Source organism: Pristiophorus japonicus, chromosome 28 (assembly GCF_044704955.1).
Source record: "Pristiophorus japonicus isolate sPriJap1 chromosome 28, sPriJap1.hap1, whole genome shotgun sequence".
Classification (NCBI taxonomy): Eukaryota; Metazoa; Chordata; class Chondrichthyes; family Pristiophoridae; genus Pristiophorus; species Pristiophorus japonicus.
Genome location: NC_092004.1, coordinates 12,304,568 through 12,325,446, shown reverse-complemented (window position 1 = coordinate 12,325,446; position 20,879 = coordinate 12,304,568). Strand labels below are relative to the sequence as shown.

General features: G+C 48.2%; 1 protein-coding gene across 3 annotated transcripts in view; it reads left to right on the top strand.

Moving 5' to 3' along the window:
* Nucleotides 1–1,032: 1,032 nt before the first annotated feature.
* LOC139239593 (zinc finger protein 436-like) overlaps nucleotides 1,033–20,879 on the top strand; it is a 28,393-nt gene continuing 8,546 nt past the window's right edge. The window contains exons 1-3 of one of the 3 annotated variants that reach the window (XR_011588681.1): nucleotides 1,033–1,118; nucleotides 4,437–4,521; nucleotides 13,406–14,908. Coding sequence is in view for 2 of the 3 variants with exons in the window: in XM_070868374.1 (XP_070724475.1) it covers nucleotides 13,513–14,466 (954 nt within the window). In the remaining variant the exon portion in view is untranslated. Of the gene's footprint in view, nucleotides 1,119–4,436; nucleotides 4,522–13,405; nucleotides 16,121–20,879 lie in introns of those variants that run through there. The other 2 variants (XM_070868374.1, XM_070868375.1) reach the window with 2 other exon arrangements.

Here is a 20,879-nt window from a genome sequence, read left to right as displayed (position 1 = left end):
CTAGGATTAGCAGCAGGCCATCTGGTCCCTTGAGCCCACCCCGCCATTCAATAATATCATGGCTGATCTGATCTTGGCCTCAATTCCACCTCACTGTCCTTTCCCCATAAACCTTGACTCCACTATCTTTCAAAAATCACTCTATCTGCAACTTAAATATTTTCAATGACCTAGACTCCACTGTTCTCTGAGGTAGAACATTTCAAAGATTCACGACCCTCTGAGAGAAGAAATTCCTCTTCATTTCATTTTAAATGGGCTCCCCCTTATGCTCAGGCTTTGCCACCGAGTTCGAGATTCCCCCACAAGAGGAAACAGAGATCAGTGGGGAAGCTAAAGACCTGATAAAGGTAGTAGTAAAACAATTATATTGATGCAAGAAATACTGCAAGGTATGTTAGTAACAAGTCATTGAAATCAACTAACCCATCAAAATTAGCAAAGGCAATTACAAAGATCAGAACATTTCAAAGTTGATCATATGCAGTATGTGTGAAGATCTATTAACCGCATTCAAAAATCGTTAAATACAGACAATAACAGATTTACAGTCTTACGCAAGATAGTTCTTTCAAGGGTTGGTTGAAAGGAACGTTAAATGAGTGTAAAGTGAAACACGCGGATTCAGTCTGAGACATCCACAAGCCGGATACTCAAATGAAACAAGTTTGGGATTTGATGTGGGAAAAGATGAATTACGTGAGAAGTGAAATAATCTAGAGTAAGAAAAGGCCCAAAATGGAATTGAAGGAAACATTAATTTGTCTCTCAATATGGAGAAATGAAATCTTGGACACACGATGTTTGAAACAATACTGAGACAGAACATTAATCTCCAGCTCAGGTACAGGGTTATTCAGAGCAGCAGCAACAAAGTCGAAGTGCCAGAATGAACATGGTTCAGTGCCCAATGGGAGCCCAGTAAATCCTGTCCCGATCACAGAAGTGGTCTTTGGTATTTACCCAGCATTCCCCGCGACGGAGGATATGCCGTCCCCAGAGACCCAGGGCGCAGGCGCGAGACCTGGCTGTGTTTGGAGCATGCGCGGTGCGTGCAATGGCGGTGCTGACATGGTGAACTTCTGTTCCGCAAAACAGTTCTTTTTATGCGGGCGGAGGTGAGTAATGGATCAGCGGGTAGGCGGGGAGGCTTCATAAACAACTGGTGCCCGCCGGAAGCCCCGAATAACAACCGGAATATCGGCGGCTGCAGCCTCGAGGCTTTCTCCCGGTCACAGGCCCAGTGTAACGGCGGCCACCTTTGTACAGGAAAGCAGGGTCAGTCCTCTGCCATCTTGGTTCAGTGAGCAGCAAAGCGCATGCGCGGCCATCTTGGTAAAGTTACAGCTCACTTATTCTCGACACCTTGGATTTCTTACCATCTCCTAAAGGCGCTGCTCAGTGCTAAGCTTCTGGTTACATCCCAGACAATTGTAACAGGAAAGCCCCAGAGCTGTTCAGTCCCAGGGTTAGAGTCCCCATGTACAGTCCCAGGGTTATTAGCTCATAAGAACAGAATAACATAAGAAATAGGAGCAGGAGTGGATCATTTGGCCCTTGGATGCTACTCTGCCATTCAATAAGACCATGGCTGATCTGTTCATGGACTCACCTCCACTTCTCTGCCCGCTCCCCATAACCCTTTAATCTCTTATCGCTCAAATATCTGTCTATCTCTGCCTTAAATACATTCAATGACCCAGCCTCCACAGCTCTCGGGCAGAGAATTCCACAGATTTACAACCCTCTGAGAGAAGAAATTCCTCCTCATCTCAGTTTTAAATGGGTGACCCCTTATTCTGACCCAAGTTTTAGTTTACTCTATGAGTGGAAATATCCTCTCTGGATCCACTTTGTCGAGTCCCCTCGTTATCATATGTTTCGATAAGATCACCTCTCATTCTTTTGAACTCCAAAGTGTATCAGCCCAACCTTCTCAACATATCCTCATCAGACAACTCCCTCATCGCCGGAATCAACCTCCAAACAGCCTGCAATGCAAGTATATCCTTCCTTAAATATACAGACCAAAAGTGCATGCCGTATTCCAGGTGTGGTCTCACCAATACCCTGCACAGTTGTAGCAGGACTTCTCTGCTTTTGTACTCCATCCCCCTTAAAATAAAGGCCAACATTCCATTTGCCTTCCTGATTACTTGCTGTACCTGCATACTAACTTTTAGTGTTTTATGCACAAACACCCTCGGGTCTCTCTGTCATTTAGCACTTCGCATTTTTTCTCCATTTAAATTATAATCTGCTTTTCTATTATTTCTGCCAAAGTGGATAACCTCACATTTTCCCACATTGTACTACATCTGACATTTTTGCCCACTCATTTAGCCTGTCGATATCCCTTTTACAGATTTTTTGTGTCCTCAATTTGCTTTCTCACCCATCTTTGTATCATCAGCAAACTTGGCTACATGACACTCGGTCCCTTCTTCCAAGTCATTAATATAGATTGTAAATAGTTGAGGACCCAGCACCGATCCTGTGGCACCCCACTAATCACCATTTGCCAACCGTAAATTGAACCATTTATCCCGACTCTCTGTTTTATGTGAGTTCGCCTATCCTCTATCCATGCTAATATACTGCCCCCAACCCAGTGAGCTTTTATCTTGTGCAGTAACCTCTTATGTGCCACTTAACAAATGCCTTCTGGAAATCCAAAGACACCACATCCACTGGTTCCTCCTTATCCATCCTACTCATTATATCCTCAAAAAACTCCAGCAAATATGTCAAACATGATTTCACTTTCATGAAGCCATACTGACTCTGTTTGATTGAATCATGCTTTTCCAAATTTCCCGCTACTGCTTCCTTAATAATGGTCTCCAGCACTTTCCCAATGACAGATGTTAGGCTAACTGGTCTATAGTCTCCTGCTTTTTGTCTGCCTCCTTTTTTAAATAGAGTCGTTACATTTTCGGTTTTCCAATTTGTTGGGACCGCCCCAGAATCTAGGGAATTTTGGGAGATTACAACCAATGTGTCCACTATCCCTGCAGCCACTTCTCTTAAGACCCTACGATGTAAGCCATCAGGTCAAGGTGACTTGTCTGCCTTTAGTCCCATTATTTTTCTGAGTACTACTTCATTATGAATAGTGATTGTATTAAGTTCCTCCCTCACTATAGCCCCTTGATTATCCACTTCGGTATTACTTTCAATGACCGAGTGTTTTGCTGTAATTAAACTCATCTCGGACTGTTTCTGTCAGATATTAACTCCTGCACGTTCCCAGCAAACACTCCCACGCCCTCGTCCCTCTGATGTTTTTGCAGAATTGCTTTGTGAAGAGGGCTCATGGAGAGAAACACCCTGCACGGAATAATCCCAAATTGAGAATCTCCAAGGGACAAGGCTCCCAGCTTTAATCATTCTCTGTCCTTTCCCCCCAGGATCAGTTCCTTTGCTCAGATTCTGATAAAAGTAAATTGGGAAAAGTGCGCTTTGATTTTTACAGGCTGAATTATTGCAGAGAGCTGCGGATGCGCGGTTCAGCCTCTCCCCCTGTGTTGATTCCCAGTGAGCAGAAGAGCGCATGTACTTCCCCTCCCCCAGCACTGCCTGTAATCGCCATTCACTCAGTGAGTGAAAGAAGATGGTTTAAAACAGCCGGGAATGGAGACACCGAGACCCCGGGGTAAGGCAGCGAGCAGCAGCCTCCTTACAACAGCGCAGCGCTTTGGGAGCATGTCCACAGATGGGCTCAGAGATCGGCATTGAGTCCGGGGGGAGTTCAGGGGGAGTCGGGGGCTGGGTGTAAGAGACAGAGTGGAGCAAGAACCAGTCTCAGTGCGTGGTGTGAGTGGGGGAAGGGAGAGGCCATTCTCGGGCTGTGTGTGGACAGCGTGTGTCCAGGGTAAGGGAGACAGAATGGGCAGAATCTGCTATTTACAATCTGCTGCTTTCTCTCTCCAAACCAGTAGTGAACGTTCCTGGTTTAGTTCCCTTGGGGGCTGTGTGCAAGGGGCAGAGTGGAGCAGGAAGTAGTTCCGGAACATGATGTGAGTGGGGGAAGGGAGAGGCCATTCTCGGGCTGTGTGTGGACAGAGTAAGGTAACAGAGAAAGTAAACCACCTCGCTCTTTCAAATCATTGCTGCTTTCTTTCTCCAAATCAGTAGTGAATGTTCCTGATTCAGTTCCAATCTCACCGTGTCTGTTGTTCTTGGGCAGTGAACAGTGGAAACACAGCCTGACAGTGAGGATGTGGGGAGTTTCGCAACGTGCAGCTATTGCAGGCACCAGGAGAGGAGTGTGGGAGAAGATATTTTAAAGACGGGTTATATTGTTTCGGTGAGCTGAGTTCTCCAGAACCATGTTGCTGATGATCGAGAGCTACATTGTCACTCCCTCAGATACATCGTATTCTCCCCGCATCCATATCTTAGAACTAATCATGTTCTCATATTATTATTCTCAGAACAAAATTCTTCAGCCAGAACAAATGTGATCTTTCCTCCACCCAGAATACAAGGAACAGTGCAGGCAGCTCCTTCTCACACTCAGTAAGTAGATTATCACTCACAGAGCGCAGAGACACAGAACTGGCCTCAATCCTATTGTCACAGGCAGCAGAAGCTGTCAGTCCCACAGTGATCCGAAGTGGCAGAGTTACATTGTGAATCTTACAGCCACATGGAGCAGTATAATCAGATGCTGTTTCACCATTGAAACAGATCACACTGACAGGTGCATTAAACACCCACACTCACTTGCCAGAGACTGGCAGATCGAGAATAAAAGACAATCATCTATCAGAAAAAATGTCAAACATGTAGTATAAACCACACTCGCATATCAGAAGCTGATGGGTACAGAGCAAAAGCCATAGTCATGTTTCAGAATCTGACAGATTCAGTATTTAAACCCCGAACATACCAGAAGATGACAGGTGCAGAATAAAACCCACATTCCCGTACCATAGACTGACAGATACAGTATACAACACACACCCACATATATGAAAGTGACAGTAACAGAATAAAATCCCCACTTGCATACCAGAGAGTGACAGGTAAAGTGTAAATCCCATGTGCACATGTCGGAAAACTGAAAGGCTGTAAGTAAAATTGTTACTTGCATCGCAGAAACTGATCGGGGCAGAGTAAAACCCACACCCGCACATCTGAAAAATGACACAGAAGGCAAAATCTTCACTCACACATCAGAGAAATACAGGTAAAAAGTAAAATTGATTCTCACGTTCACATACCAGAGACTGGCAAATACAGATTAAACCCAAACTACCACAGCAGAAACTGAGAGGCACAGATTAAACCTCAACACACACCAAAACCTGACAGTTGCAGAAAAAACACACACTTGCATATCAGAGACGAAGAGATACAGTATAAAACCCACACTCACAAATCAGAGGCTGAGTGATACAGTATAAAACCCACACTCACATATCAGAGGCTGAGAGATACAGTATAAAACCCATACTCACATATCAGAGGCTGTCATATTAAAATCCATATTCCCATAACATAAATTGACATACAGTGACATGCCCATACTCACGAACCAGTAATTGACAGGTACAGGGTAAAGATCTCTCTTTCATTCCAGAAACTGACAGGTGCAAAGGAAAGCCCACTCACAATTAAACAGAAACTGGCAGGTATAGAGTAAGGCCCACAATCACATATCAGAACTTGACGGGTACAGAATAAAACCCAGGCTCTCATAACAGAAATGGAGAGATACAGAGAAAGCCCCACACTCATAGCAGAGACAGATAGATACAGAGTAAAACTCAGATTCATTTACCAGAGACCGACCGATTCAGCATAAAACTCACCTCCAGAACACAAATTGACAGTTCGAAAGTAAAACCAATACTCTATCATGAATTGGTGGTACACAGCAAAACAATACTAACATACTGGAGAATGATGGGTATGGAATAGAGCTCACATTCACATAACAGAGATGGACAGATACAGCACAGAACACACTCATACACCAAGAATGGAACGAAACATAGAAAATAGGTGCAGGAGCAGGCCATTCGGCCCTTCGAGCCCGCACCACCATTCAATATGATCATGGCTGATCATGCAACTTCAGTACCTCACTCCCGCTTTCTCTCTATACCCGCTGATCCCCTTAGCCACATCTTACTCCCTCTTGAATATATCCAACGAACTGGACTCCACAACTTTCTGTGGTAGAGAATTGCACAGGTTTACCACTCTCTGGGTGAAAAAGTTTCTCCTCATTTCTATCCGATATGGCTTACCCCTTATCCTTAGACTGTGACCCTGATTCTGGACTTCCCCAACATCAGGGACATTCTTCCTGCCTCTAACCTGTCCAGTCCCGTCATAATTTTAGATGTTTCTATGAGATCCCCTCTCATTCTTCTAAATTCCAGTGAGTGTAAGCCTAGCTGATCCAGTCTTTCTTCATATGTCAGTCCTGCCATCCCAGGAATTAGTCTGGTGAACCTTCGCTGCACACCCTCAATAGCAAGCACGTCCTTGCTCAGATTAATAGACCAAGACTGCACACAATACTCAAGGTGTGGTCTCACCAAGGCCCTGTACAACTGCAGTCAGACTTCCCTGCTCAAATCCCCTCGCTATGAAGGCCAGCATGCCAGTTGCTTTCTTTACTGCCTGCTGGACCTGCATGCCTACCTTCAGTGACTTGATGTACCATGACACCCAGGTCTCTTTGCACCTCCCATTTTACTAATCTGTCACCATTAAGATAATAATCTGCCTTCCTGTTTTTGCCACCAAAGTGGATAACCTCACATTTATCCACATTATACTGCATCTGCCATGCAATTGCCCATTCACCTAACCTGTCCAAGTCAACCTGCAGCCTCTTAGCATCCTACTCACAGTTCACACTGCCACCCAGCTTAGTGTCATCTGCAAACTTGGAGATATTACCTTCAATTCCATCGTCTAAATCATTAACATATATTTTAATTATTTGGGATCAATGCACTGAACCTTGCAGCACCCTACTAGTCACTGCCTGCCATTCTGAAAAAGACCCGTTTATTCCTACTCTTTGCTTCCTGTCTGCCAACCGGTTCTCTATCCACGTCAATACATTACCCCCAATACCATGTGCTTTAATTTTGCACACTAATCTCTTGTGTGGGACGTTGTCAAAAGTCTTTTGAAATTCCAAATAGACTACATCCACTGGTTCTCCCTTATCCACTCCGCTAGTTACATCCTCAAAAAACTCTCGAAGATTTGTCAAGCATGAATTCCCTTTCATAAATCCATGCTGACTTGGACCAATCCTGTCACTGCTTTCAAATTATCTGCTATTACATCTTTAATAATTGATTCCAGCATTTTCCCCACCTCCGATGTCAGGCAAACCGGTCTATAATTCCCTGTTTTCTCTCCCCCTCCTTTTTTTAAAAAGTGGGGTTACATTAGCGACCCTCCAATCCATAGGTACTGATCCATAGCCCATGAAATTCCGGAAAATTTCCACCAATGCATCTACTATTTCTAGGGCCACTTCTTTAAATACTCTGGGATGCAGACTATCAGGCCCTGGGGATTTATCAGCCTTCAGTCCCATCAGTTTCCCTACAACCATTTCCTTACCAATAAGGATTTCCCTCAGTTCCTCCTTCCCGCTAGACCCTCGGTCCCTTAGTAATTTCGGGAGGTTATTCGTGTCTTCCTTAGTGAAGACAGAACCAAAGTATTAGTTCAATTGGTCTGTCATTTCCTTGTTCCCCATTATGAATTCACCTGATTCTGACTGCAAGGGACCACATTTGTCTTCATTAATCTTTTTCTCTTCACATATCTATAGAAGCTTTTGCAGTCAGTTTTTAATGTTCCCTGCAAGCTTATTCTCATACTCTATTTTCCCCTCCTAATTAGACCCTTTGTCCTCCTCTGCTGAATTCTAAATTTCTCCCAGTCCTCAGGTTTGCAGCTTTTTCTGGCCAATTTATATGCCTCTTCCTTGGATTTAACACTGTCACTAATTTCCCTTGTTAGTCATGGTTGAGCCACCTTTCCGGTTTTATTTTTACGCCAGACACTGATGTACAATAGTTGTAATTCATCCATGTGATCTTTAAATGTCTGCCATTGCCTATCCACCGTCAACCCTTTAAGTATCATTCGCCAGTTTATCCTAGCCAAATCACGTCTCATACCATTGAAGTTTCCTTTAAGTTCAGGACCCTAGTCTCTGAGCTAATTGTGTCGCTCTCCAGCTTAATGAAGAATTCTACCATATTATGGTCACTTTTCCCCAAGGGGCCACGCACGACTGGATTGCTAATTAATCCTCTCTCGTTACACAAGACCCAGTCTAGGATGGCCTGCTCTCCAGTTGGTTCCTCGACATATTGGTCAAGAAAATCATATCTTATACACTCCAGGAAATCCTCCTCCACAGTATTGCTACAAGTTTGGTTAGCTCAATCAATATCTAGGCTAAGGTCACCCATGATAACTGCTGTACCCTTATTGCACGCGTCCCTAATTTCCTGTATGATGCCATCACCAACCTCCCGACTACTGTTTGGTGGTCTGTGCACAACCCCAACGAACGTTTTCTGCCCTTTGATGTTTCGCAGCTCTACCCATATAAATTCCACATTATCCCAGCCAATGTCCTTCCTTACTGTTGCATTAACCTCCTCTTTAACCATTAACACTACCCCACCTCCTTTTCCTTTCTGGCTATCCTTCCTGAATATTGAATACCCCTGGATGTTATGTTCCCAGCTTTGGTTACCCTGGAGCCATGTCTCAGTAATCCCAATTACATCATATCCGTTAACAGCTATCAGTGCAGTTAATTTGTCCACCTTATTACGAATGCTTCTCGCTTTGAGACTCAGAGCTTTCAGGCTTGTTTTTATAAACACTCTTTGTCCTTTTAGATTTATGTTGTAATGTGGCCCTTTTTGATACAGAATGAAACCCACAGGCAATTACCAGAAATTGACAGGTACAGGATAAAATCCACGCTCTCGTATCAGAAACTAACATACAGAGTAAAACCCTCATCCACATACCAGAGATGGACAGATACAGAGTCAAATCCACACTCCCATACCAGGCACCCACTATATAAGAAAATAAGAACATAAGAAATAGAAGCAGGAATAAGCCATACGGCTCCTCGAGCCTGCTCCACCATTTAATACGATCATGGCTGATCCGATCATGGACTCAGGTCCACTTCCCTGCCCGCTCCCCATAACCCCTTATTCCCTTATCAGTTAAGACAATGTCTATTTCTGTCTTAAATATATTCGATGTCCCAGCTTCCACAGATCTCTGAGGCAGCAAATTCCACAGGTTTATAACCCTCTGAGAGAAGAAATTCCTCCTCACCTCAGTTTTAAATGGGGGCCCCTTATTCTAAGATTATACCCCCTAGTTCTAGTCTCCCCGATCAGTGAAAACATCCTCTCTGCTACCACCTTGTCAAGCCCCCTCATTATCTTATACGTTTTGATAAATCACCTCTCATTCGTTCTTCTGAATTCAATGAGTAGAGGCCCAACCTCCTCAATCTTTTCTCATAAGTCAACCCCTCATCTCCGGAATCAACCTAGTGAACCTTCTCTCAACTTCCTCCAAAGCAAGTATATCCTTTCATAAATATGGAAACCAAAACTGCACGCAGTACTCCAGGTGTGGCCTCACCAATAACTTGTATAACTGTAGCAAGACTTCCCTGCTTTTATACTCCAGCCCCTTTGCAATAAAGGCCAAGATTCAGTTGGCCTTCCTGATCACCTGCTGTACCTGCATACTAATCTTTTGTGTTTCATGCACAAGTACCCCCAAGTCCCGCTGTACTGCAGCACTTTGCAATCTTTCTCCATTTAAATAATAACTTGCGCTTTGATTTTTTTTCTGCCAGAGTGCATGACCTCACACTTTCCAACATTATATTCCATCTGTCAAATTTTTGCCCACTCACTTAGTCTATCTGTGTCCTTTTACAGATTATTTGTGTCCTCCTCACACATTGCTTTTCCTCCCATCTTCATATCGTCAGCAAACTTGGCTACGTTACAGTCGGTCCCTTCTTCCAAGTCGTTAATATAGATTGTAAATAGTTGGGGTCCCAGCACTGATCCCTGCGGCACCCCACCAGTTAATGATTGCCAAACCAAGAATGAACTATTCACCCCACCTCTCTGTTTTCTGTTAGTTAGCCAATCCTCTATCCATGCTAATAGATTACCCCCAGCCCCCGTGAACTTTTATCTTGTGCAGTAATCTTTTATGTGGCACCTTGTCAAATGCCTTCTGGGAGTTGAAATACACCACACCCACTTTATCCACCCTGTTCATGACATGCTCAAAGAATTCCAGCAAATTTGTCAAACTTAACTTCCCCTTCATCAATCCATGCTGACTGCCTGACCGAATTATGCTTTTCCAAATGTCGTGCTACTGCTTCTTTAAGAATGAACTCTTCAACATTTTCCCAACCACAGATGTTAGGCGAACTGGTCTATAGTTTCCTGCTTTTTGTCTGCCTCCTTTTTAACCGAGTGCGGCTCTCAGTCACCGGGCACCACCGAGTGTGGCTCTCAGTCCCCGGGCAACACCGAGTGTGGCTCTTAGTCACCGGGCACCACCGAGTGTGGCTCTCAGTCCCCGGGCAACACCGGGTGAGGCTCTCATTCCCCCGGCAACACCGAGTGTGGCTCTCGGGCCCCAGGCAACACCGAGTGTGGCTCTCAGTCCCCAGGCAACACCGAGTGCGGCTCTCAGTCCCCTGGCAACACCGAGTGCGGCTCTCAGTCCCCGGGCAACACTGAGTGCGGCTCTCAGTCCCCGGGCAACATCGAGTGCGGCTCTCAGTCCCCGGGCAACACCGAGTGTGGCTCTCAGTCCCCGGGCAACACCGAGTGTGGCTCTCAGTCCCCAGGCAACACCGAGTGTGGCTCTCAGTCCCCGGGCAACACCGAGTGCGGCTCCCTGGCCCCGGGCAACACTGACTGTGGCTCTCAGTCCCCGGGCAACACCGAGTGTGGCTCTCAGTCTCCGGGCAACACCGAGTGTGGCTCCCGGGCCCCGGGCAACGCCGAGTGTGGCTCTCAGTCCCCGGGCATCACCGAGTGTGGCTCCCGGGCCCCGGGCAACACCAAGTGTGGCTCTCAGTCCCCGGGCAACACCGAGTGCGGCTCTCAGTCTCCGGGCAACACCGAGTGTGGCTCCCGGGCCCCGGGCAACGGCGAGTGTGGCTCTCAGTCCCCGGGCAACACCGGGTGAGGCTCTCATTCCCCCGGCAACACCGAGTGTGGCTCTCGGGCCCCAGGCAACACCGAGTGTGGCTCTCAGTCCCCAGGCAACACCGAGTGCGGCTCTCAGTCCCCTGGCAACACCGAGTGCGGCTCTCAGTCCCCGGGCAACACTGAGTGCGGCTCTCAGTCCCCGGGCAACATCGAGTGCGGCTCTCAGTCCCCGGGCAACACCGAGTGTGGCTCTCAGTCCCCGGGCAACACCGAGTGTGGCTCTCAGTCCCCAGGCAACACCGAGTGTGGCTCTCAGTCCCCGGGCAACACCGAGTGCGGCTCCCTGGCCCCGGGCAACACTGAGTGTGGCTCTCAGTCCCCGGGCAACACCGAGTGTGGCTCTCAGTCTCCGGGCAACACCGAGTGTGGCTCCCGGGCCCCGGGCAACGCCGAGTGTGGCTCTCAGTCCCCGGGCATCACCGAGTGTGGCTCCCGGGCCCCGGGCAACACCAAGTGTGGCTCTCAGTCCCCGGGCAACACCGAGTGCGGCTCTCAGTCTCCGGGCAACACCGAGTGTGGCTCCCGGGCCCCGGGCAACGGCGAGTGTGGCTCTCAGTCCCCGGGCAACACCGAGTGCGATTCTCGGCCCCCGGGCAACACCGAGTTTGGCTCTCTGTCCCCGGGCAACACCGAGTGTACCTCTCTGTCCCCGGGCAACAGCGAGTGCGGCTCTCCGTCCCCGGGCAACACCGAGTGTGGCTCTCCGTCCCCGGACAACACCGAGTGCGGCTCTCAGTCCCAGGGCAACACCGACTGTGGCTCTCGGGCCCCGGGCAACACCGAGTGCAGTTCCCAGTCCCCAGGCAACACCGAGTGCGGCTCTCAGTCCCCAGGCAACACCGAGTGTGGCTCTCAGTCCCCGGCTAACACCGAGTGTGGCTCTGAGTCCCCGGGCAACACCGAGTGTGGCTCTCGGGCCCCGGGCAACACCGAGTGCGGCTCTCGGGGCCCGGGGCAACACCGAGTGCGGCTCTCGGTCCCCGGACAACACCGAGTGCGGGTCTCAATCCCCGGGCAACACCGAGTGTGGCTCTCGGGCCCCGGGCAACAACGAGTGCGGCTCTCAGGACCCGGGCAACACCGAGTGCAGCTCTCAGTCCCCGGGCAACACCGAGTGCGGCTCTCAGTCCCCGGGCAACACCGAGTGCGGCTCTCTGGGCCCCGGGCAACACCGAGTGCGGCTCTCTGGGCCCCGGGCAACACCGAGTGTGGCTCTCGGGGCCCCGGGCAACACCGAGTGCGGCTCTCGGGCCCCGGGCAACACCGAGTGTGGCTCCCGGCCCCGGGCAACACCGAGTGCAGCTCTCGGGCCCCAGGCAACACCGAGTGCGGGTCTCGGGCCCCGGGCAACACCGAGTGTGGCTCAAGGGCCCCGGGCAACACCGAGTGTGGCTCTCGGGCCCCGGGCAACACCGAGTGCAGCTCTCGGGCCCCGGGCAACATCAAGTGCGCTTCTCGGGCCCCGGGCAACACCGAGTGCGGCTCTCGGAACCCGGGCAACACCGAGTGCGGCTGACGGGTCCCGGGCAACACCGAGTGCGGCTCTCGGGACCCGGGCAACACCGAGTGCGGCTCTCGGGACCCGGGCAACAACGAGTGCGGCTCTCGGGACCCGGGCAACACCGAGTGCGGCTCTCAGGCCCTGAGTCAGAGCCACCGGGCCCGGCACCAGCAACCCCCGGGGGCAGCACCTCCCCCACACCAGGAAAACAACAACTTACATTTATACAGCAGGCCCAGCAATTCCCAGCCGCTCTGTGTATCAGGTGGGCGCTGGATGTGGAAGTTACTCACTGGCCTCCTGTGTGGGTCTGTTTGTTACGTCAGTTTGAGCTGGATGGAGAGGGGGGAGAAGCTGCTGGGTTTCACCCCCAGTGCTTCTGGGCCCAGTGGGACCAACAATTTCCCATGTGGGCCTGTCGAGGGAGGTGGGTTCCCTTCCCTGAAGGACAGCACTGACCCAGATGTGTTTTTACGACAATCCGGCAGCTTTCATGGTCACTTTTTTCTCGTGCTGGCCCCACAAGTGACCAGAAGCATGAAGCTCAATTTCACAACCTGCCTTTGTGTTTTTGTGGGTTCTCTCTCACACTCACTTTTCCTGTTTGAAATTCACTTTACAGGGTGTTAAAAGGGGAGGATTTGTAGACTGGAAGCTCAAACCAAACATCACCTCAAGATCTGACAGCCACTCGATACATCGGGACTGGAATATCATCAGCTTTTGACCATGGAAGCAGAAGGCACCGTTCACAGTGGGGAGAAACGGTACACGTGCTCTGTGTGTGGACAAGGCTTCAGCCAATCGTCCAAACTGGAGAGACACAAGTGCAGTCACACTGGGGAGAAACCGTGTAAATGTGGGGATTGTGGGAAACGTTTCAACTACCCGTCCCAGCTAGAAACACATCGGCGAGTTCACACCGGGGAGAGGCCATTCACCTGCTCCGACTGTGGGAAGGGATTCACTCTGTTATCCAACCTGCTGATACACCAGCGAGTTCACACTGGGGAGAGGCCATTCACCTGCTCTGAGTGTGGGATGGGATTCACTGCATCATCCAGCCTGCTGAGACACCAGCGAGGTCACACTGGGGATAGGCCATTCACCTTCTCCGACTGTGGGAAGGGATTCACTCAGTTATCCCACCTGCTGGCACACCAGCGAGTTCACACCGGGGAGAGGCCATTCACCTGCTCTGAGTGTGGGATGGGATTCACTGCATCATCCAGCCTGCTGAGACACCAGCGAGTTCACACTGGGGAGAGACCGTTCACCTGTTCAGAGTGTGGGAAGGGATTCACTCGGTCATCCGACCTGCTGATACACCAGCGAGTTCACACTGGGGAGAGACCGTTCACCTGTGCAGAGTGTGGGAAAGGATTCACTCGGTCATCCAACCTGCTGACACACCAGCGAGTTCACACTGGGGAGAGACCGTTCACCTGCTCTGACTGTGGGAAGGGATTCACTGCATCATCCCAACTGCTGAAACACCAGCGAGTTCACACTGGGGAGAGGCCGTTCACCTGCTCTGACTGTGGGAAGGGATTCACTACATCATCCAACCTGTTGACACACCAGCGAGTTCACACTGGGGAGAGGCCGTTCATCTGCTCTGAGTGTGGCAAGGGATTCTCTCTGTCAGGCAACCTGCTGAGACATCAGCGAGTTCACAAGTGAACGCAGGGGTTGGATTCTGCTGTTAATCGCATTCTGGACTGCATTGACTTCATTTTGATATTTGGGGTTTATAACTCCAGTAACGCTGATGTTAATAGCTCCTGTAACTGTACTGGAGTTTAATATTTGGGATACAGACACATAAATTAGTGTTGCTTTCAACACATTGCTGTGGATGTTTGTCTTTCCCACCTGAGGGTTTAGCATCACCTGGCTGGAGCTGAGAAAGGACAATCTGTGGGATCTTACAGGCGGAACTGAACTTCAGCCTGGACACAGTCCTTCAGGGCCACACAGAGATCACCTCATTCTTCTGAACTCCAATGCGTATAGGCCCAACCTACTCAACCTATCGTCATAAGTCAATCCCATCAACTCCGGAATCTGCAGCAGACATGAGCACGGACCTGAGGCTTATTAAAAGGCACATATTTCATTACAGGTAAGGTTACCCTGGGAGAAATGTTCAGTTAGAACATGAGAACATAAGAAATAGGAGCTGGAGTAGGCCATTTGGCCCCTCGGGCCTGCTCCGCCATTCAATAAGTTCATGGCTGATCTGATCATGCACTCAGTTCCACTTCCCTGCCCACTCCCCATAAGCCTTTACTCACTTATCTCAAACATCTCTCCATCTCCGCCTTAAATATATTCAAAGACCCAGTCTCCACAGCTCTCCTGGGCAGAGAATTCCACCGATTTTCAACCCTCAGAGAAGAAATTCCTCATCTCAGTTTTAATTGGGTGGCCCCTTATTCTAAGACTATGTCCCATAGTTTTAGTTTCCCGTAGAAGTGGAAATATCCTCTCTGCATCCACCTTGACAAGCCCCCTCATTATCTTATGTTTCGATAAACTCACCTCTGATTCTTCTGAACTCCAATGTGATTAGGCCCAACCTATTCAAGCTATCTTCATAAGTCACCAACTCATCTTCCGAGTGAACCTTCTCTGAACTGCCTCCAATGCAAGTATATCCTTCCTTGGAGACCAAGATACGGAGTCCGTTACAGGCAAAATGACAATCAAACCAGTAGCACCTTAACAGTGTCTTATTGGCCCACAGGCTTTTCTTAAATAGATTTGCTGAGTGGATATAAACTTAAACCAGGTTTTCAGGCGTGATGCTCTATTCACATATTGAAGGTAGAAGAGATGCTGTGGGACACATGCTCAGTCCAGTAGCTGAAAGTGATTAACAGACTGGGTTTTGTGTTTACTGATCTCAGGCGTGTTACCAATACCAGCAAAATCGATGCGCATGGAGTAACGGGGACAGTGGCAGCATGGATGTGAAAGTGGCTAAGTGACATAAACAGAGCAGTGGTGAACGGTTGTTTTTCAGACTGGAGGAAGTGGTGTTCCCCAGGGGTCGGTATTGGGGCCACTGCTTTTTAAAAAATCTATATTAATGACCACGACTTGGGTGTACAGGGCACAATTTCCAAATCTACAGCTCACACACAACTTGGAAGTACAGTGAACAGTGAGGAGGATGGTGATAGACTTCAGAAAGACATAGACAGGCTGGTGGAATGGGCAGACGTGGCAGATGAAACTTAATGTAGAAAAGTTCAAAAGTGATACATTTTGGTAGGAAGAAAGAGGAGAGGAAATATAAACTGAAGGGTACAATTGTAAAGGGGTGCGTGAACAGAGAGAACCAGGAGTACATGTGCACCAATCACTGAAGGTTGAGAAAGTGGTTACAAAACTTACAGGACCCTAGGCTTCATGAATAGAGGTATAGAGTACAGAAGTGTGGATATTATGTTGAACCTGCATAAAACTCTGGTTCGGCCTCAACTGGAGTATTGCGTCCAATTCTGGTTCATCATCATCATCATAGGCAGTCCCTCGGATCGAGGAAGACATGCTTCCACTCTAAAAATGAGTCCTTAGGTGGCTGAACAATCCAAAACGAGAGCCACAGTCCTTGTCACAGGTGGGACAGATAGTCGTTGAGGGAAGGGGTGGGTGGGACAGGTTTGCCGCACATTCTTTCTGATGCCTGCGGTTGATTTCTGCATGCTCTCGGCGATGACTCTCGAGGTGCTCAGCGCCCTCCCGGATGCTCTTCCTCCACTTAGGGCGGTCTTTAGCTAGGGACTCCCAGGTGTCGATGGGGATGTTGCACTTCATCAGGGAGACTTTGCGGGTGTCCTTATAAAGTTTCCTCTGCCACACCTTTGGCTCGTTTGCTGTGAAGGAGTTCCGAGTAGAGCGTTTGCTTTGGGAGTCTCGTGTCTGGCATGCGAACAATGTGGCCTGCCCAGCAGAGCTGATCAAATGTGGTCAGTGCTTCAATGCTGGGGATGTTGGCCTGGTCGACGATGCTAAAGTTGGTGTGTCTGTCCTCCCAGGGAATTTGCAGGATCTTGCGGAGAAATCGTTGGTGGTATTTCTCCAGCGACTTGAGGTGTCTACTGTATATAGTCCATGTCTCTGAGCCATACAGGAGGGTGGGTATTACTACAGCCCTGTAGACCATGAGCTTCGTCGCAAATTTGAGGGCGTGCTCTTCAAACCCTCTTTTCCTCAAGCAGTTGAAGGCTGCACTGGAGGCGGTATTGACTCTCGTCATCAATGTCTGCTCTTGTTGATAGGAGATTCCCGAGTTATGGGAAATGGTCCACGTTGTCCAGGGGCGCGCCATGGATCTTGATGACTGTGGAGTGGGGGGGAGTGGAGTGCTGTGTGGCAGATTACAGGTTGGTGGAGGACCTTTGTCTTACGGACATTTAGTGTAAGGCCCTAAACATCCATAAATACGTTGACTATGACTTGGAGTTCAGCCTCTGTATGTTCGCAGACACAGGCATTGTCAGCGTACGTTAGCTCAACGACAGAGATTGGGGTGGTCTTGGACCTGGCCTGGAGACGACGAAGGTTGAACAGGATCCCACTGGTTCTGTAGTTTAGTTCCTCTCCAGCAGAGAGCTTGTTGACTGAGGTGGAGAAATTCTGGTTATGTCATTTTAGGAAGTATACGAAGGCCTTTTGAGAGCGTGCAGAAAAGATTTACGAGAATGATTCCAGGAATGAGGGACTTCAGTTACGTGGATAGTCTGGAGAAGTTGGGGTTGTTCTCAGAACAGAGAAGATTAAGAGGAGATTTGACAGAGGTGTTCAAAATCATGAGAGGTCTGGACAGAGTAGATAGAGTGGGATTAGCAGAAGCTCTTGCAGATAGCCGGCATGGGCTCGACGGGACAAGTGGCCTCCTTCCATGTTGTAACTAGTCTCTGATTCTAAGATGATGAAAAATGTGTTGGCCAGGATGCTCCATCTCCCGGGCACTGGGACCCAGTTGGGAACAGTGATCCTGAAGCCCCACCCACTCTCTGTTCCTGAACCAAGATGGCCGCGCATGCGCCCTGATCCCGCCATGTGCAAGATGGCCGTCATTGACCCAGCTCACCTGGGCCTGTCACCACGGGGCCTGTGGGGTCTTATTCGGGGCCTGAGATTTATTCTGTATCTAAGCCGTGCTGTACCTGCTGTACATGCCCTGGGATTGTTTGATGAGATAATGTAGAGGTGCTTTAATTTGAATCTAATCAGTGCTGTACATGCCCTGGGATTGTTCGATGGGACAGTGTAGAGGAAACGTTTTAATACATACGATAAATGATGCACAGGTAAAGACCATCTGGTCCACCAAGCCTGTCACAGCGCATACACTCCACTCCACCCGAGTCCAATTGATCTCCTGGGAGAGGCAAAAGTACTGATTACAAACAAACTTAGGACAATTTTGGAAAATAAAATCTGGGAAATTCCTCTTCAAGTCATCTAAGTGATCGAAACTAGTCCAGGAGATCACTCTGGCCATTAAATTCCCTGCAGTACCTACCTTCTGTAAGTATTAATCTCTGCCGCAGCCAGAAACAAATCCAGCTTTTACTTGAAGGAATTCAGTGAGTCTGCATCCATCACATGAGAGGGCAGCTTCTTCCCGAGGTCTACTGTTCTTTGGGAAAAGAACCACCTCCTGATGTCGAACCGAGATCTAGCCTGATACAACTGAAATTTGTGTCCACTGGTCCTGTCTAACCAAATTAATTGAAATAAACGGTCAGCTGGAACACTCTCTTTCACCTTCAATATCTTATAAACATCAATCATATCGCCCTAAGTCTACACTGCTCTAAGGTAAAGAGTCCCAACTCTTTTAACCTACCTTGATAACTCAGACGCTTTAGATTTGGAATTAGTCTCGTGGCCCTTTCTAGAACCTCAATATCACCAACCATGTGAGCAGACCAAAACTGGACACAGTATTCCAAGTGTGGCCTGACTAAGGTCTTGTATAAGGACAAAACAGTACTCCTCGTCTTATACTCCATTGTCCTATGGATACACCCCAACACCCTATTTGCTCCAGCTGTCGCTACACTGCTTTGCTCGTGTACCTTTAAGCATGTATTCACTAGAATGTTTAAATCTCTTTCTATCTCCACCATCTTTAATGCCTTTCCCTGGAGGGTGTATGAATGTTGAGCATTTGCCCTGCCCACATGCATAACACTGAACTTATGTAAGTTATGCATCATTTTCCAGTCATGAGGCCTGTGTCCCAACACTTTAAGATCTGCCTGAATCAGACGAGCCACTTCTACAGTTCCAGCACTCGCACAGATCTTGGTATCATTTCAAAATTGTGGCCCCAACCCCAAAATCCAGATCATTAACAAAAATAGTGAAAAGCAACAGTTCCAGCATTGATCCCTGCAGGACACCACTGGTGACTGCACTCCAAACAGATCCAAATCCATCTATAACTGCTCTTTACCTGCATCCTGCCAGACAGTTCTGTATCCAGCTCAATATATTTCACTAATACCAGAGGCTCCGATCTTAGAGAAGCTTCTTGTGTGGTACCTTATCAAAAGGTTTTTGGAAATCTAAGTAGACAATGTCTACTGGGCGTCCCTCATCCACTAACTTTGTAACTTCTTCAAAAAATACAAATAGAGTTGCGAGATATGAACTTTTTTTTTTAATGTAGCCATGTTCGGTGTCCCTAATATGTCCCCCCCTATCCAATTCATGTAATGCATCCCTTATGATTATTTCAAGCATCTTACCTATTACTGATATTAAACTGATATACCTATAGTTACCCAGGTCTGCCTTGTCACATTGTTGTAAAAATGAGGATTACTTTAACCTCCTTCCGATCTGTAGGAATCATTCCAGATTGCAGTGAGCTATTAAACATGAAGGCCAGGGGCTCGCACAGCACATGTCCCATCTCCCGGAGGACCCTCACACAGCATATGTCCCATCTCCCGGAGGGGCTCACACAGCACATGTCCATCTCCCGGAGGACCCTCACACAGCACATGTCCCATCTCCCGGAGGACCCTCACACAGCACATGTCCCATCTCACGGAGGACCCTCACATAGCACATGTCCCATTTCCCGGAGGGGCTCACACAGCACATGTCCCATCTCCCGGAGGGGCTCACACAGCACATGTCCCATCTCCTGGAGGACCGTCACACAGCACATGTCCCATCTCCCGGAGGACCCTCGGGTGGCTGCTCTTTATATGTTTAAGTTCTTAATTTTTTCGAAAACAATATGCTTATCTGTGTTAATGTTACTGAGAAAAACTAGTATTATTAAATTCTTATATTTGAGCATGATCTTCAAGGGTGAAGACTGATGCAAGGTATTTCCGCCATACTCAGAGTGCTTTGTAACCTGTCCTTGAACACCATTCAGTGGCCCAATACAGTCTTTCATAGTTCTCAGGCTCACTACTAAACACCACATCCAAAATATGATTTTCCTCAGTTACTTCATTAACATGTTCAGTCAGGAAACAGTCCTATATATTTTCAATAAATAAGAACATAAGAAATAGGAGCAGGAGTAGGCCATCAAGCCCCTTGAACCTGCTCCACCATTTAATATGATCGTGGCTGATCCAATCATGGACTCAGCTCCACTTCCCTACACGCTCCCCATAACCCCTTATCCACTTATTGCTTAAATAAATTTAAGACAGAAAGAGTCATTTTCTTCATATCCCAGCTTCCACAGCTCTCTGAGGCAGCGAATTCCTTAGATTCACAACCCTTTGAGAGGGAAGACATTTCTCATCTCAGTTCTAAATGGGCGGCCCCTTATTTGAAGATCATGCCCTCTAGTTCTAGTCTCTCCCATCAGTGGAAACATCCTCTCTGCATCCACCTTGTCAAGCTTCCTCATAATCTTATCGGTTTCTATAAGATCACCTCTCATTTATCTGAATTCCAATGAGTAGAGGCACAACCTACTCAACCTTTCCTCAAAAGTCAATCCCCTCATCTCTGGAATCAACCTAGTGAACCTTCTGTGAACTGCCTTCACAGCAAGTATATTCTTTCGTAAATATGGAAACCAAAACTTCACACAGTAT